Genomic DNA, 18,198 nt, shown 5'->3' with positions numbered 1-18,198 from the left:
TTAATTCAGTAAAACCATATATTACTCTTAAATACATACCTGGATCATTTCAGTGATCTCATTTATGTGGCTCTACAATTAGAGCGCTGCTTTGGGAGACAGATTTTAGCCTTGGGCAGAAGTGGGTGAGCTTTCTAGGGGAATAATCTATAATCAAGGTAACTGTTGAGACCAGTGTATCATGCAGCTATACAGGGAGTTTCTTGTGTGGTTTTTAGGTTGTAAAAATGTGTGGTCCTGTGAAGGCAATACAGGCCTGGTTTATCTGGATCACCTTCTTCAGCAATAGCTGAATATTTACAGTGAAAGGTAGTAAAGATTTACACTGCAGATTTTCTGATCCTCAAGTTTTGCACTTATGCTGTAAAACTTGGACATAAAGAAATGGCAAGAAATTTGAAACCAAAGCACAATTATAGCTTGACTTCAATATATTCCTTCCTTGAATTCCTCTGATGTGGTCCAGAGGTGAGAGAGGGAATCCAAGGTGCTGAAAGTTGCTTTGTTTTTGAGTGATCCCTCAGGTCTGAATTCTGTAGGACTCTTTTGCAATTCAAAACTGGGAGAAGAATGTAAAGAGGGTTCATTTTTTCCTGAAGGAGCTGTCTGGGCCAGACTTCCCTTCAGGATGCTGCACTGAAGACAAGCAATGCTCTGTGCTCAGCTGGGCTTCTGTGCTTCTCACCTGCAAGAGTGCAACATGCTTTACCAGTATAGCACATACCAGGGACCCTTGGGAGCACAAACTGCTACACATCTTATTAAATTGAGTCTCCCTCTGATAATGACTGCATACAAAATCCTTAAGCTTGGCAGATTGTACTGCAGTAGTTTAAGATGAAAATGTAGGGTTTGGTGTATTAACACTATAGGTTAGTGCCCCATGGCACAGCTGACCTAAAACTGTTCCTGCATCTCATCTGCTGCTGCATGGAGACTGGTGTCTGAGTATAGGTTGCTGCCAAAAATGAGTTTGAGCTAGATTGGTGTCAGTCTGACATGCAGGCAGGGGTTCCCTTCCACAAGCTTTTGTTATCAGTGTAGTGACCTCTTCTAGAGGAGCATGTAGCAGTGATTGAAATGAAAGGGAAGAGCATAAGCTTTTCAAAACATGAAGCTTTGAAAGTTCTGCTTGGCTAAGCTTTTGGTCAACTCAGCTATGTCTGTCCTTTCCAAGCTAGACATGATAACAGCTATTTCCTGACCTGCAGCTAGATTTACAGTGTGGGTATGGGACACAACAGTACCTCTAGTGCTGCTTGTATTTACTCTGCATGTGCAGATAGCAAATACCTCGTGCAGTTTATGCCTCCATTTCCATACTCTGTTTTGGCAACAGCATCTTGCTGACAGCTCTGAAGATTACCATAGTGTCCCCTTAAGGGGAATACCAAGGCTATTAGTGTGTTATGGCCACAGATTGTATCCCAAGTTAAAGGACTAAAAGAAGTAGCATCCCTGAAGTATTGGAGAGAAAGTTTTATAGCAAACCTCCTGTCTCTTTTTTTCAATGTGCCATAAACTTAATTAATAGAATAGAATAGAATAGACCAGAGCAGAGCAGGTTGGAAGAGACCTTCAAGATCATCGCGTCCAACCCTTCAACCAATCCAACCCACCTAAACAACTAACCCATGGCAGTTCATGGTTTTGCCTGACCTGGTGATGATGGTGTGTGGTTTCTTCTTGTCTGTTTGTTTTATGTTTTCTTTTGTTGTTTTTTTTCTCCTCAGTTTGGGAATCCTGTTTTCTTGTAGATGCTTTTTCCTGTGACAAAGTATTTAGGGAAGTCTTATGTAATTGGCATGTCTTAATTCTCTTCTGTTAGTTTACCATGCTGTGCCCTGTGCATTTATTCTGCTCTGAAAAATAGTACCACTGTAAGATTAATGTATAGGAAACCCTACATAGCTGAGGGAACAGAAAGGATCCCAGGCTTGCCCTGCTCTGGTTTACTGCCCTAACCATTAAGCAAGTGTCAGGTTCCTTCTTCCTTGCTTTACCTTTGGTGCCAGGCTCCCCTGTTGTTGGTTGCACAATAGGCTGCTCTTAGAAGGAGATGAGTCTGAATGAGGGCAGAATTTTTTTGTCACTGGAGAGCTCTTGGAGGAGCTGCAGCTTTGAGTGACTCTGAATAGGCTCACACCTATTGGCAGATGATTTTTCTGACTGCTGGGAAGCTAGTTATGTGAAAGGTGCTGTGACTTGGGAAATTCTGGATGTGACCAGAAGGTGCAAATGCAAAGTGTCAAGGCACCCTTATGTTTGAGAGGCATCTGGCAGACTTAGGCACTTCAGGGGTCAAGCAGTAGTTTCAGATGCATCCCTTTCTGGGTATAATTCTTCACTGTTTTGGACATGTATATAAAAGAAAGCCTGTGAAACTTAAATATTCTATATTCAGCTTAAGCACCTCAGTTAGAAACAATGTCTTTGCATGCTGCCATAGCAAGTTGTTTATTAGTTTGCAACTTGCTTAACAGGCAAAGAAAAGCTTAGCTTGCCAAGGTGTTATCAGTGTTCCTAAACCTTTTGACAAAATCTAGGCCCTGCTTGCTGTTCAGGGGGCTACCTTCTGCTCAGGACATCTGTGGTGTCCTCTTTCACTGACCCCTCTAGAAATTGGCCAGCAATACTCTGATGGTGTAAACTAACTTCTAGCTTGTAACCACTAGATTATGGTTTGTGGATTTTGGTTGCCTGTCTGTTCTTACAGAGATCATGGTACACATTTTTTTTCTATTTTGCCTTTTTTAGTGGTTGTTACAAATATTTAATGCAACCATCCCCTAGATACCGTGTCTGTGTATCTTTTTCTGATGTTGCACCTGACAAGCCCAACTCTATAGAGTGTTTTAATGACCAGTGAAGAACAGTCACTGAAAGGCAAACAACTGCTGTTGTGGTAGCAGTACCTTTGCCATTATTTCAGTTGTTACCTTGACTGAAGTTTCTTTTTCTTCTCTGCCCCCCCTTCACTGTGCTCTGTTCTATTAGAGGATGGAGCCATCCTCAATGATTTTTAGTTTCCACTCGGTTCAGAGCTTGCAGTACTAAAGAGCGCAGTGAAATTCACTGCAGTCACTGGCAAGTATATCCCGGTGGCCTCCAGGGTGCAGAGCAGACAAAGGGACCCAGCACAGCAATAAAAGCACCAGCTGCTCCTCTGCTCCGTTTTTGTTCTGAGGCTCTATCAGGCTGCCAAGAGCCTGCTGGTGATTCTGATAAGTTTAGAGTTGAGGTGCATACCAAATATTCAAGTGGAAGAGCAAGAAAAGACTGACACAGGCGACAGTAATGCAGAAGGAGGTCTGGTACCTCAGAAACGGCACCCTCTGCCTCGCAGAGCTGTTAGATGGCTGCTAATCCTCTGTTGCCTGGTGATTAAATGTAACATGACTTGAATTGCATGCATTTCTTAATTATGGATTGTGTTGGGGAAATCCTTTCATTACACATGAGCTTTGAAAAAATCTGGCTTTTCTTCTTTCAGCCTAGGCCAAGATGATGTCTGGGGAGAGTCACCAAAAAAATGGATAAAGCTTGCAGTGCATGGTTTTCCCTGCAAGAACCCCTAAGATGGGAAAAAGCACTCTGAAGTGCTGCTTCCCAGGAAGTGCTGCTTCTCAGAAATATGTTTGAGGGGCAAGAAATTGCAAAGCATTTTTATTGTGGAGTCTGGTGTTTACAGATATTTATATTTCTATATATTTTATATATATATATATAAATATATTTCTGTATAATATATTTCATATATAGAATATATATGATATATATATCTTATATATAATATATATATGATATATAGATATATATAATACTTTTAATTCCATTTCAAAATATGCTGCAGTGCAGAGAGGCAGGTATCATCATTCCTATTCTAGAGATGTGAAAATTGAGGTGGAAAACCACCAAGAGATTTGGTTGGCCTGAAGTTCAGTGAGGCAGCCACACAGAAAGCCCCAGCCCTGCTTTCTGCACTGCTGAGACTTCAGTCAGTGAGCACCCTTCAGATTTCCATACGAAAGGTTGGATCCTAACTCACAGGAGCACCTTTGTGACTGATCGTTGGAACCATTTCCTTCCTTTTAACTTGTGCATTCACTTATGGTGGGACAAAGAAAAAAATACAGCCTCTTTTTTTTCCCCTCTGCTTTTTGCTTGTCCTTACTCTGATGCTTCTCTCCCCCCCACCCTAGATTTTGATTATTTTTTGTTTCCTCTGCCCTCAAAGTTCTTTCCTTTTTCTGTTCATAACTGACCTCTTCGTAATGGCATCAGACATCTACCAGGGGTGAAGTGGGATAGGATTAGTATGCACACATGCTTTGTTCTTCTGCTTTTGTTACTTCCCTGCCTAGTTTCATGAGCAGAGCCAGCAAAGGTGGAAGCAGGCTTCTTTAGGATGGAGGATTTTTAGAATAAGGCAGTCAAAGAAGGTACCTTGCATTGTGGAAGAGATGAGGTTTACTCTGACTTCCTGGGAGAACAATTACATCACTTTAATACTCAAGAACACTGCTGCACAAAAATGCCACTTGGTCATGGAGGACTATGCCCATAAATTCACTATAATAATAAACTGTAGCACAGACCAGAAAACTTTGCTGAGTGAAAAACCTGTGATCAGTAAGCTACTGCCTATAGCCCTTTGTGCTGGAGATGAACAGAAAGGTAAGGGAGAGTAGGCTTAAGAGTCAAAATAAATCCTGGGATGTGCAATTCCTCCATGCACCTTATTCTTTAACCCTTCCCTGCCTGCCTTTTTTCACATGCATGTGTTGGGTACCACTCTTCTACTTAGGCTTTTAGACTGAACAAGTATGGATTATAAAAATGAATTACAAACTGATCTCCCATGCTTCAGAAAGGTACTTGAAATAACTCTATGAATTTAATGTTAGGTATTGCAGAACGTGCTAGAAGGAACCACTGGGGGGATAAAAAGAGGAAGAGAGTGGAAGACAAGACTAGTCAGAGAGATGGTAAATTTTAAATGTTATTTATATTGTGAAGAATTAGAAAGATATTTATTTTCATACATATATCTCTATTTTTTCATACTTCAATATGTAGCCTTACATTGCAGGAATTGGGATATTGAAGACAAAGGTTTACATTTATTTCATGAATTAATTTCTTCTGCATTTTCTGCAACCAGAGATAAAGAACTGTGGTTTGTGTTTTGGTTGGGGTTGGGTTTTTTATCTCTTTGGGACAGAAATCTGCATGCTCACATAATCCTTTTTCCTTCATTTTTTTTTTCCTCTTCTTTTTTTTTTTTCCCCTCCCTCCCCCTTCCTTTTAATGCCTTCAGGGATTTATTCCCCACACACACTTTAAACTTTGCAGCATTGTGCAATTGCATCTCCTTTCTAGAAATACTAAAATGGAAAACCCCTTCCCTGAACTTAATTAGCTATTGATAGATGAGTGCATAGATCTGTCAAACAACTTCATTTGCATTGTAGCAAGGCTTTGGAGGCTTAGCTGACAGAGGGGTATCCCACTGTGCAGTGTAGAGCTGCTCAGACACAAAGGAAGAGGCCGTTTCTCCCTCCAAGTTAACAATGTAAATGCAGAGATGATGGATGGAAGGAAAAATTGTTATTCTTAATATAGAAGCTGGGATCTGAAACAGCAGGTGTTGTTTGGCCTGTTTCTTTCAGCAGCAGGTCGTGGTCAGTAATTTCTGTGATAGCAACTGCAGTATTGCAGTGCAAATATTTGATGTGTTGCATGATGAACTGTAGTGGTGAACCAATCCAGGCTAAAAATAACCACACACAGAAAAAAAGTAGTAATAATGCTCAGGCTGCCATTGTCAGCAAAAGGAATGCCAAACTATATATATATATATATATGCTTAAGATAAAGTGACTTTGCCAGAGTTCTAGTGGAAATCTGCAGCAGAGCTGAAGTTGATCTGCCAGAGTCTAGACCCTGACAAGCAGCTTTCATTTTCTTCTTGCTGACTTTAGAAAGAAATACCTTGAGAGACACACTGCAGTGCTGTGTAAAGTGGCCACTCCTCTTAGTAAGACTGAACTTGAGGCAGGAAACCCAAGGCAATGTTAGGAAATTTTGGATTGGGGTTTGCAGTTCAGGAGTGGCTGTATTTTGTTTAGGAAGCTGTGTTGCTTGTTCATCCCCTGCCTTCCCCCATCACCTCTCCTGTGCAGCTTGCAGCTCATGCAAATGTATGCAAGATTAGGCAAATCCAGGCAGCCAGCTGATGAGAAGGCAGAAAGGCCTTGCCAGGAGAGCAATTAGTCTCAGTTTTGTTCTTTCTTTTATTTTATTTGTTATGAGGTATTTTCTCTTTGTATTCCTGACAAGAAATCATTTAGCAGACAGGTGCATCTTGGGCCATTCCTGTGCCCACTGACTAGGGCAGCAGGCAAGGTGGCATTTTATACTGGAGTGCATAATTAATCAGCAGGAGATCACACAGTAACATCACTGTCCACACAGTGGGCATGCAGAAGGGAGGTGTGTGGACATCTGTATAATCAAAAGTACTGCTATATGGTCTCTCTCTCTCCTTGAACATTCTCCCTCTAAAATGCAAGAGGCAGCTTTCAACACTCATGCAGAAATCCCCTCTCTGGTGAGCAGCAGCGGTGTAGGATGTCATTTATACCTTCTTATTTCTTCAGGTCCTCAAACAGCTGCTGTAATTCCCAACTGCTTGTTCCCGTTCAGTACCACCCCTCCCACTATTCTGCATGTGTATTTGTGTGGCTGTTCTGGTGACCTGGATGGCAAACCAAACCTGTTTGACAATACTATATAATTTCTCACCCTGACCCCTCTATTTCCACCTTAATTAGTTTCCCAGGTCTTACTTGGTTTGTCACTGAATGGGTACCACAGGTTCATGCCTGATGCATTACTTATGAAATGTCAAGGAAACAGTTCTCTTTCAACAAGATCAGTCACCCAGTCTGATAAACTACACAGACCTGCTGGTTCTGGTCGAGTGTAGGGCAGGAATCCCGGCACTGAGGTGTGGGGAGAGACTATAGTGGCGGCAAGTTCAGATGAGAAGAACCCTTTAAGCCATTTTTTGGCCAGTGAAGTCTCTGTTTAATGCCAGGTACTTTCTGTAAACATAAACATGTTAGGGTTTCAAAATGTACACATAAGGGAAAGTAAGTCAGGAACGTGTGCTTTGGGGTTGGGTGTTGGTTGGGGTGGTTTTTATTACTTGGGGGTGGTGTTTGAAGGTTCTGTTGGTTGGTGTTCGATTTTGGTTGGTTCATTCGTTTTTGTTCAGGTTCTGGTTTGGCTTTTTATTTGTTTGTGGGGGTTTTTTTATTATTTGTTTTTAATTTGGATTAATCTTCATTTATAACTAGAATCAAAGTGTTAGGTTTTTCCAGGTGGACATCTGAGTAAAACATTCAAGTCTTATTTATGCCCTGTGTATGAGCAAGTTCTAAGCTGAATTGGTATCGAAGAGTAAAATCTTCCAGCTTCAGCAGCCTGGAAATGGAGGAGGAAATACTCAAGTATTGGAGAGATAAGACAAAGGTTATAATGTTAACCCAGTTTACCACTGCTGTCTGTTTGAGAATCAGAGGCTTACCTCACAGTGTGGAATCACCTGGGTAACTGGAAAAAGTTTAATCCTACTGGTTTGGTTTTCTTTCTTTTCTAATCCCCTTTCTTAAATGGAAGATGCCAGTGACGGTGGACGGTCCTATAAAACAGTTTTGGATCGCTGGAGAGAGTCACTCCTTTCTTCTACCAGCTTGTCCCAAGTCTTCCTGCATCTGTCCACGCTGGATCGAAGTGTCATCTGGTCCAAGTCCATCCTCAACGCGCGCTGTAAAGTGTGTCGGAAGAAGGGCGACGCAGAGAGCATGGTGCTGTGTGATGGCTGCGACCGAGGCTATCATACTTACTGCATTAGGCCCAAGCTGAAGGTATCAGAGGGAAAAAGGAGCTCTTCCTTTTCACACACGACTTGAGCAGCTCTTACAACTTCATTGCATATTACTAATACTTTTATTTATTCCCTCCCCCCCCCCCATCCTGTTTCCAGGTCATTCCTGAAGGAGACTGGTTTTGTCCAGAGTGCCGACCAAAACAGCGCTCTAGACGCCTCTCCTCCAGACAGAGACCTTCTGTGGAAAGTGATGAAGAAACTGCTGAAGGACTAAGACAAGGGGAAGAGGAGGCAAATTATGATGAAATGGGACAAAGTGAGGAAGAGCATTATGATGAAGAGCAAGATGAGGAGGATGAATCTCAAGAGGAAGAAGAGATGAGGTAAATAAATGTCCTGTAGAGTTGTTTTCTACTGAAATACCACCTTGGTTGTTAGGTGGAGTAATTGTTCAAATAAGCACATAGCTTAGAATCATTTCAATTGGAAAAGACCTTTAAGATCATTGAGTCCAGGCATTATCTAGCTCTACCAAGTCTGGTACTAAAACATTTAGCAGTACATCTATGCAGAGGCATTTCAACCACCTCCCTAGGGAGCCTAGTCCAGTGTTGGATAACCCTTTCAGTGCAGAAATTTCTTCTAGTATCTAATCTAAACCTTCCCTCATGCAGCCTGAGGCCACTTCCTCTCATCCTCCCTCTTGTTACTAGGGAGAAGAGACTGACACCCCCCTCCTTACAACCTGCTTTCAGGTAGTTGTAGAGTGATGAGTTTTCCCCTTGGCCTCCTTTTCTTCAGACTGAACAACCCCTGTCCTCTCAGGCACTGCTCATAAGATGTTCCCCAGATCATTGATCAGCTTTATTGCCTTTTTCTGTATCTGCTTCAACACCTCAATGTCTTTCTTGAAGTGCAGGGTCCAAAACTGACCTCAAGTACTCAAGGTGTGCTTCACCAGTGCTGAATACAGAAGGACAGTTTCCCTAGTCCTGCTGGTCACATATTCCTGATCCTGGCCAAGATGCTGTTGTCCTTCTTGGCTACTTAGGCACACTGCTGGACATACTCAGTCAGCTGTTAATCAACATCCCTAGGTCTTTCTCTGCTGGGCAGCTTTCCAGCTGCTCTTCCCCAAGCCTGTAGTATTGCCTGGGATTGTTGTGACTGAAATGCAGGAGCCAGCCCTTGGCCTTGTTGAATCTCATACAACTGGCCTCAGCCCATGAATTCAACCTGTCCAGGTCCCTCTGTAAAGCCTTCCTAACCTCAAGCAGATCAATGCTCCCTCCCAACTTAATGTCATCTGCAAACTTGCAGAGGGTGCATTGATACTAATAAAAGTTCAGTCCACTGGACTTAGGCTCACCTTTCTGGATGAAAAACGTTGCTCAGAGTTACAGTTCTGTACAACTCCTGATTGAACATAAAGTGGAGAGAGTTTCAAACAGTGAAGACTTTCTGGAGAAACCCTGGGGATTAGATGTATATAATAAGTATTAGAACTGTAGGGAAGATAAGGTTATCTGTCAGAGCCTGTGTGACACTGGGAGGACTTGAAGGCTTCTGCAGAAGCCTTCTGAACAAACAAAACCGAAACCCAAACCAAATCCAAACAAAAAGGTACACCAAGAACTCCCCCACCAAAACCATACAACCAACAAAAAACCCAAGCTACTACTAACCTAGTGTTACAGTTTCAGTGCAGTTATGGACTTGATAAAGGTGCCAGGAAAGTTGAAAGCAACTTTCCTGTCCTCAGAGTACTTTTCTTCTTGTTTGGTACAGTCTTTGGAATTGAGTGAAGCAAGGGTTATTAATTAACCAGGTTGGAAAAGACCTTTGAGTGAAGCAAGATTATCTGCATCTCTGATAATGTGGATTCAAAGCTAGAGAGAATTTAGATCTCCTTGAAGTAAATTTTTCACTAGGATCTTCCTTTACTCTTGTAACAGAAGGAGAGTCTTGCCTGACTAGAGCACAACTTTTCTGCTTGGCTTAGAACTGCAGTTTGTGGCTGGTAATGTTCCAAAATCCTAGCAGTTACTAGGGGAAATCCTGGTAGTTGCTGTGAGAAATGTGATTGACTTAAAGAAGCTGATAGTTGGTCCTCCTGTTAATGTTTGCATTTAGGTTTAGATTTGCAACCAACACCAGAACAAGAGGACACAGTCTCAGGCTGCACCAGGGGAGGTTTAGGCTGGAGGTTAGGAGGAAGTTCTTCACAGAAGGAGTGATTGGCCATTGGAATGTGCTGCCCAGGGAGGTGGTGGAGTCACCATCACTGGAGGTGTTTAGGAAGAGACTGGGTGGGTGCTTGGTGCCATGGTTTGGTTGATTAGTGTTGGATGATAGGTTGGACTCAATCTCAAAGGTCTTTTCCAACCTGGTTAATTCTATTCTATTGCACAAGCTGCAAGGGTGATCAGAATTCTGAATATTTGTTTAAAGTATGTGTTGCATGTCATATTTAATTAAGAGACTTAAGAGCAGTGTTTAAGCTAATAGTAATTGGATGACTACATCAGCTTGAAGCTGCTTTCCAGTCCAACCTTGAGCGGCTGGGGTTTTTAAAATGCTGGATAAAAAAACTGAGAGGGGTGGGGGGAAAAAAAAGAAGAATGGGATCTGGGGATCAAATAAACATAAATGTTCACTCTTTGTAGCCCATCAAAGCAGGGAAGGCACCAGGTCAAGTTCCCACTGAAAATGAGAGCAGCCAAACTCAACAATCCCTTCTCAAGTCTGAACAGCCAGCGGCAGGCAAGATACGCATCTCGGAGTCAGCAAAACACACCTAGGCAAACTGAATCTTCCTCTAAAGTTACCAGAAGGGGCTTAAGAAAGGTCAAATCAGCCCCTCCATCAGAGACAAAGCCTTCTCTAAGACTTACTAGCCGGACCACTCGTCAGAGCCAAAGTTCATTGCAAGCGGGCGTATTCGTGGAGTTACTCAGCCCTCGGAGAAAACGCAGAGGAAGGAAGAGTGCTGACAGTGCACTGGAAAGCAGCCCTGCCAGCGCCCTTGGATTTCGAATTGTTGAGACTGCAGACTCAAATGAACGGCTTAGGAAGTATCCAAAGCTTTCCCTTCCTGTTACTGAACCCAAGAGAAGAGGCAGGAAACGACAATCCACAGGTAAGAGAAATGTGTTTGTCCAGGACAAACAAAAACAGTGTTCTGTTCCTTGCTAAAACATCTGTGTGGTACAGCAAAGAAACCAGAAGTGGCAGGTGAAGCCATTTTCACCACTTCCAACAAGACACTTCCCTTGTTTTACAGTGACAGAAGTAAACATTAACAAAGAAACTTCCACAGAATCATAGGATGGTCTGGGTTGGAAGGGACCTCCAAAGGTCATCTAGCCCAACCCTGCCATGCAGTATGCAGGGGCATCCTCAACTAGATCAGGTTGCCCAGAGCCCTGTTGGGCCTCACTATGAATATCTCCAGGAATGGGGCCCCAACCACCTCCCTGTTGCAGTGTGCCACTACCCTCATGGTGCAGAACTTCTTCCTGCTGTCCAATCTAAATCTGCTCTTCGTAGTTTGAAGCCATTGCCCCTCATCCAGTCACTGCAGGCTTTTGTAAACAGACTCTCTCCATTTCACAGAACCATAGAATCATTTCAGTCATCTAAAGAACAAACAGTTAATTTGCCAAGGAGATTTTTCATGTCCACCTTTGAGATTTCACATTTGTATGCAATGTGGAGCAGTGAAATGTGAAAGTGGTGTTTATGCCTTAACCCATGCAAGGGAAAATGTTTACTTAGAGCTTCTACAGTTGTGCTTTATTGAGGAGTCAAACAGCAAAGAACACAGATGCAGGCAAGGGAATGTGCATGTACAGTGAGAAACTGCTACCAGAAGAAAAATGTCTTGTCTGCTATAGGGCTAACAGGGTCCTAGCTTGTTAAGCTAATACCAAGTGTTTGATGGTAGGGATCTACTTGGAAGGGTACAATAACCTTCTGAAAACAAAAGGGCCCCAAGTGTGGAAGTGAAGAGTGTAAAAGGGCTCACACTCTAATGTGGCAGCCTTGTATTCTGCACCATTTCTGTCCTTCACCATTGGGAGTTTCTGGCCTTGTCCTCTAACCACCCTGCTGGCTACTTTTGAAAGGAGATAAAACCACTCTGAATAGAAGTTTTGTGGAAGTAAAAGTCACGACCAGGCAGCTTATTCTCTTTTTCTCTAACAGGGCTTCTCCTTAAGTGCTTAACAAATTGCTTAAAAATTGAAATCAGTGAGGAAAAAAAAAAATCCTTTCCAAAATTGATACAATGAAGAAGAATGGAGGAGAAACTCAACTAAGTCCTAGTAATTAGCATTGTATATGACAAGAGAGACATTTAGTGGCGAGGAACAAGGCTGTAGTGTAGTTAACGCCAGAAACCAAACTACCCAAGTTGTGCCGTGCAGCTACAGTTTTAGTACCCAAGAATAACGATGGTTTTGGTTTTGCAGGTTGGTTTTAGTTTGATTTTACATGCTAGGGTTTTCTTTTTATCTAGTGGAGTGATGGTTGAGGGTTTTTTTTGACTGGTTGTTTGTTGTTTGTTTTTTTTCCCCTCCCAGAATCATCTCCTCAAACCTCGCTGAGCAGGAGAAGTTCAGGACGTCAAGGGGGAGTCCACGAGCTCTCAGCTTTTGAACAACTCGTAGTGGAGCTGGTACGACATGATGACAGCTGGCCTTTCATGAAACTGGTTTCTAAAATCCAGGTAACTGTGATAGGGCTGCAGGGGGGAATGATAATGCCTGAGAATCCTGTTTGCTGCCAGTAGAATTGGGGGATTTTAGAGCACTGTTCAAATGGGGATACAGCGAAGCAGTGGGATTCAGGAGAACTCTGGCATTTCAGCTGGGATATTCAACGCCAGAAATAACTCCCACAGTTGATGTGTTGCTGGGGAGAATTGTCAGTGTGGCATTGGAAAGTGGGGGATGCTTTGATTTGAAGGGGGGGAGAAAAAAAATCACAATACATGAACAAACCAACCCCACAAAACCCCTGAAACAAAACAACAACAAAACACACCCAGCCAAACAAACAAAACCCTCTGAAACAAACAAAACAACAACAAAACACACCCAGCCAAACAAACAAAACCCCCAAAAACCCTGAAACAAACAAAACAACAAAACACACCCAGCCAAACAAACAAAACCCCCCAAACCCCTGAAACAAACAAAACAACAAGAAAACACACCCAGCCAAACAAACAAAACCCCCTGAAACAAACAAAACAACAACAAAACACACCCAGCCAAACAAACAAAACCCAAAGGAAAAAGATGGAACAAACAAGAAGTTCTTCATAGAGAGAGTGATTGCCCAGGGAGGTGGTGGGGTTGCCATCCCTGGAGGTGTTTAGCAAGAGGCTTGATAGGGTGCTTGGTTGCATGGTTTAGTTGATTAGATGGTGTTGGATGATGGGTTGGACATGATGATCTCAAAGGTCTCTTCCAACCTGGTTTGTTCTATTCTAAAAACATCCAGCCAAACAAACAAACAAAACCCAAAGGAAAGAGATGAAACTAACAAAACAACAGCAAAAACACCCAGCCAAACAAACCAAACCCAAAGGAAAGAGATGAAATTAACAAAACAACAACAAAACACACTCAGCCAAACAAACAAAACCCAAAGGGAAAAGAAAAGGCAAACAAAAAAAACCCCAAACCAGAAACAAACATAGATCCAAACAAATCAAAATGTGAAACAAACCCAAAAACCTCAAGCAAAACAACAGCAAACCAAAGAGTGCAGAGGACTGCTGAAGGTAATCTTATCATAGTATCAGTCAGGGTTGGAAGGGACCACAAGGATCAGCTAGTTCCAACCCCCCTGCCATGGGCAGGGACACCCCACACTAGAGCAGGCTGGCCAGAGCCTCATCCAGCCTGCTCTTAAACACCTCCAGGGACGGCACCCCAACCACCTCCCTGGACAACCCATTCCAGGGTTTCACCACTCTCGTGGTGAAGAACCTCCTCCTCACATCCAGCCTCAATCTCCCCGCCTCCAGCTTCATCCCATTCCCCCTAGTCCTATCACTACCTGAGATCCTGAGAAGTCCTTCCCCAGCCTTCCTGTAGGCCCCCTTCAGATACTGGAAGGCCACAGTTAGGTCCCCTCAGAGCCTTCTCTTCTCCAGACTGAACAGCCCCAACTCCTTCAGTCTGTCCTCATAGGAGAGGTGCTCCAGCCCTCTGATCATCCTCATGGCCCTTCTCTGGACACGTTCTAGTACGTCCAATGATCAGGACACAGCAAGCCAGGAATGAAAAATGTGTCACTGTAATTCTGTTTCTCTACTAATCAGTTCTTTAGGTTTGTTTGCAGGTTGCACTTTAGATAGTAAAGTTACAGGCCCTAGGCAAGGGCTTGGTCTGAAAACATACATGGTGGTGGATGTGGGTATCTTGGGTTTTCTTTTTTAGAAGGCAAATTTGGAGGAGATCTTTTTCTTTCATCCCACTGCCCCACTTGGAGCGAGACACAGTTACCCTAAGCATGGTGCATGCCTAGAATTCAATATGTATAACCCAAATGATTAATAGCCTTAAGGGTCTGGCAATCCTTTCACTCCATTTTTATCCCATCAGCACTCTTCTGAGTGGCTTTTTCTCTCTGGTACTTGCATATTGTGTCCTGCTTTGCAACAGATAGGTTCACAGCTTTCTACACATCTAAAAGGAACCTCAGGATTTAACTTCTCAGAGAAGACAGTGAATAGTAAAGGAGTGAAAATGGCTGTGACTCATGATTAAGGAGGCTTTGACATTGTAATATTTAACAGGAAAATGAAAAGGTTTAAAACCTTGGGAATCATTTTTGCACTTGCCAGATGGGAATAGCTGAAGCTCCATGATGCTTGTCTGCTCATGCAGTTTTCTTGCAGTTGTTGACAAGGTATTTAGGGTTAGAGTTTGTTCACTGAATTGCTGGCTACTGTCTGTTGTGGCCTGCTACTGTCACGATATAAAAAAACACACCATGAAAAGCAATACCTGAGAACTAATATTCAGTTCAGGATCTGGAGGTGGTTGCTTGAGACTTGTGTTTGTTTAAAACCAAAATGCTTTCTGCTAATGCAGGATCTGCTGACATTTTTACATAGGTAGATCTTTAAACTAAGGATAGGATAGAGATAGAGATAAAGATAGGATAGGATTAGGATAGGGATAGAGATAGGATTGGGATAGGGATAGAGATAGGATAGGGATAGAGATAGGGATAGGATAGGGATAGGGATAGGAGAGGGATAGGGATAGAGATAGGATAGGGATAGGGATAGGAGAGGGATAGGGATAGGAGAGGGATAGGGATAGGAGAGGGATAGGGATAGGAGAGGGATAGGGATAGAGAAAACCAGGTTGGAAGAGACCTTCAAGATTATTGCTTCCAGCCTATCATCCAACACCACCTAATCAATTAAACCATGCAACCAAGCACCCTATCAAGTCTCATCCTGAACACCTCCAGTGATGGCGACTCCATCACCTCCCAGGGCAGCCCATTCCAATGGCCAATCACTCTCTCTATGAAGAACTTCCTCCTAACATCCAGCCTAAACCTCCCTTGGTGCAGCTTGAGACTGTGTCCTCTTGTTCTGGTGCTGGTTGCCTGGAAGAAGAGACCAACCCCCACCTGGCTACAACCTCCCTTCAGATAGTTGTGGAGAGCAATAAGGTCTCCCCTGAGCCTTCTCTTGTCCAGGCTAAGCAACCCCAGCTCCCTCAGCCTCTCCTCATAGGGCTTGTGCTCCAAACCCCTCACCACCTTCTGTTTGTCTGTGAGTAATTTCTCTGCTTTTATGTTTTAAAGGTACCAGACTACTACGATATCATCAAAAAACCTATTGCCTTAAATATAATCCGTGAGAAAGTGAACAAATGTGAATATAAGTTAGCATGTAAGTATTATCTGTTGCAAGAGGTAATGAACCCTCTTCTCTCTCTTCTTAAAATAGATTTATTATCCTAAACCTGAGCTGTGTCAGAGGATTAGAGAGCTGAAACTATGGTTGGTTGGGGTTTTGTGGGGGCTGCTTTGTGTCTTTGGGGTTTTTTTAAAGAGCATTCACTACCCTAGGTGATCCTGCTTTTGGCAGGGGGGGTTGGACTCGATGATCTTTTTTCCACTAAGATTTGTTGATCATCTTTCTTCTACTTCCAAAAGCCCTGACGTGCAGATAGCTCTGAAATGAGCAGTTGAGAGGCTGCTGGTAATTCCTCAAGCCTTTGATGGCAGCGAGTGGTACTGATGAAATACTGAGAAGGTGCTGTTGTTACTGCCTGATTTGTAGTTCCTTTAGTGATAACTGGAGAAATTTAAGAATGCTTACTTGGTTCACTCATAATGATAGAAGCTTGACACACATGTGAAAACATTCTTGTGTTGCAGCTCAGTGTAGCATCACTGTACTCCAGCAGTGGTGTCCTGCTGCTTTACCTTCCTGCTCTCTGATGGCTGGTGAGGGACTTTTTAGGGTGCCAGGTGGTGATAGGACCAGGAGGGATGGAGCAAAACTAGAAGTGGGTAGATTCAGATTGGATGTTAGGAAGAAGTTTTTCACCATGAGGGTGGTGAGACACTGGAACAGGTTGCCCAGGGAGGTGACAGAAGCCTCATCCATGGAGGCTTTTAAGGCCAGGCTGAATGTGGCCCTGAGCAACTAGTGTGAGGTGTCCCTGCCCATGGCAGAAGGATTGGAACTAGCTGATCCTTGAGGTCCCTTCCAACCCTGTCAATTCTGTGATTCTATAACACACTCAATGGGTTTACTTCTCGTTTCCCAGCGGAGTTCATCGAAGACGTTGAGCTCATGTTTTCGAACTGCTTTGAGTACAACCCTCGGAACACAAGTGAAGCAAAAGCTGGAACTAGACTTCAAGCTTTCTTCCACATTCAGGCTCAAAAGCTTGGACTCCCAATCACATCTGGTAATGTGGACCACGCCGCCCCCGTGGCAAAGAAGTCGCGCATCTAACCTCTGCCTTCCAAAGGATTATTTTTGTTGTTGAGGGAATCTCTGGTGTTCATTAAAATGAGATGTTAAATCACACAGTCGTTTGTCATACCTGTATAAAGCAATAACAACTGTTCAACCACCTTGAAGCGTGGCCTGCACTATATTCTCAAATGTACTATTAAGCACTCAGGAGAACGTAGGAAGGATTTGCCTTTGCTACAGTTTTATTCAGTGTCTAATAATTTTGCTAGATGTACTGGATGCAGTACTGGTTTACAGAGGTTTTGTACATTTTTAATACATTCATGTGTCCAAATATCCTCCAGAAGTACATTATTATTATTATTATTAATTTTTATCATTTCTATTTCCCACCCCCACCCCCCTTTGCCCTGCACCAAATGACCCTTTGTGGCATCCTCTAGGTTTTGTAGGAGCTGTGGTAATGAGGACTTTCTCAACTCAGATGAAATCTTCTGCTGTAGCACAGTTGAAGAAACTGTGTGTGTGTGTGTGTGTGCGTGTGTGTGTGTGAGTTTCAAACTCGTGTGAGCCTCTCTTCTCGACACTACACATGAATGAGTACAACTGCATATCTTCCTTTCCTTTTTAAGTACTGTACCAGTGCTGGCTGGAGGTATTCAGTCTGAATTTATTGAGTAGATATTTATTTAGCAGTCAAAGTCATTTGTGAATTTGTTTTGTATTTATAAAATTTGTACTTTGGGGATTTAAACAAACAAACAAAAGAAGAGTTCCATTTCATTTTTTTTTAATTATCTTTGGGTGTTTTTTTTTTTTCCCCCCCTGGGGTGGGTTTTATTTGGTTTGGGTTTGTTTTGTTTATTTCCCCTCTTTAACTTGATGATCGCTCGATAAAACACCTTGCCACCTCCCTGGCAGCTCGTCTAGCAATGAGTCAATTTTACAGGACTGTACCATAAGTTTCTACCTGCAAGTTTGGAAGTGTACAAATAAAATGAGACATTTTTCAAAGTACTTTGAGCTTCTGGCATTTCCTTTTGAGTTGTACTGCTGCACTAGCTTCCCTGTTAACTTAGGAGGACAAAAGCTGGAAAGAGCACAGCAGAACTTGGTTTCCGTGCGAGTACTGCAACCAGCGGATAGGATAGGATAGGGTAGGATAGGATAGGATAAGAACAGAATAGGATAGGAATAGGATAGGATAGGGATAGGATAGGAATAGGAATAGGATAGGAATAGGAATAGGAAAGAATGGAATAGGAATGGAATAGGAATGGAATAGAATAGAATAAAAATAGAATAGAATAGACCAGACCAAGTTGGAAGAGAC

General features: G+C 42.8%; 1 protein-coding gene across 2 annotated transcripts in view; it reads left to right on the top strand.

The window, feature by feature from the left end:
• Positions 1 to 17,882, top strand: part of BAZ1A (bromodomain adjacent to zinc finger domain 1A) — a 76,654-nt gene extending 58,772 nt beyond the window's left edge. For both annotated transcript variants that reach the window (XM_068160357.1, XM_068160356.1), the window contains 6 exons: positions 7,687 to 7,934; positions 8,054 to 8,280; positions 10,564 to 11,036; positions 12,481 to 12,626; positions 15,737 to 15,824; positions 16,711 to 17,882. In XM_068160357.1, the coding sequence (XP_068016458.1) occupies positions 7,687 to 7,934; positions 8,054 to 8,280; positions 10,564 to 11,036; positions 12,481 to 12,626; positions 15,737 to 15,824; positions 16,711 to 16,901 (1,373 nt within the window). In that variant the 3' untranslated portion in view covers positions 16,902 to 17,882. The remainder of the gene's footprint in view (positions 1 to 7,686; positions 7,935 to 8,053; positions 8,281 to 10,563; positions 11,037 to 12,480; positions 12,627 to 15,736; positions 15,825 to 16,710) is intronic.
• The last annotated feature ends 316 nt before the right edge of the window (positions 17,883 to 18,198 follow it).

This window comes from Melanerpes formicivorus, unplaced genomic scaffold (genome assembly GCF_026170545.1).
Source record: "Melanerpes formicivorus ecotype bairdi unplaced genomic scaffold, bMelFor1.0.p_v2 SCAF_49, whole genome shotgun sequence".
In the NCBI taxonomy this organism is placed as follows: Eukaryota; Metazoa; Chordata; class Aves; order Piciformes; family Picidae; genus Melanerpes; species Melanerpes formicivorus.
The sequence above is the reverse complement of the archived record's forward strand: the minus strand, read 5'-3'. Positions and strand labels throughout refer to the sequence as shown.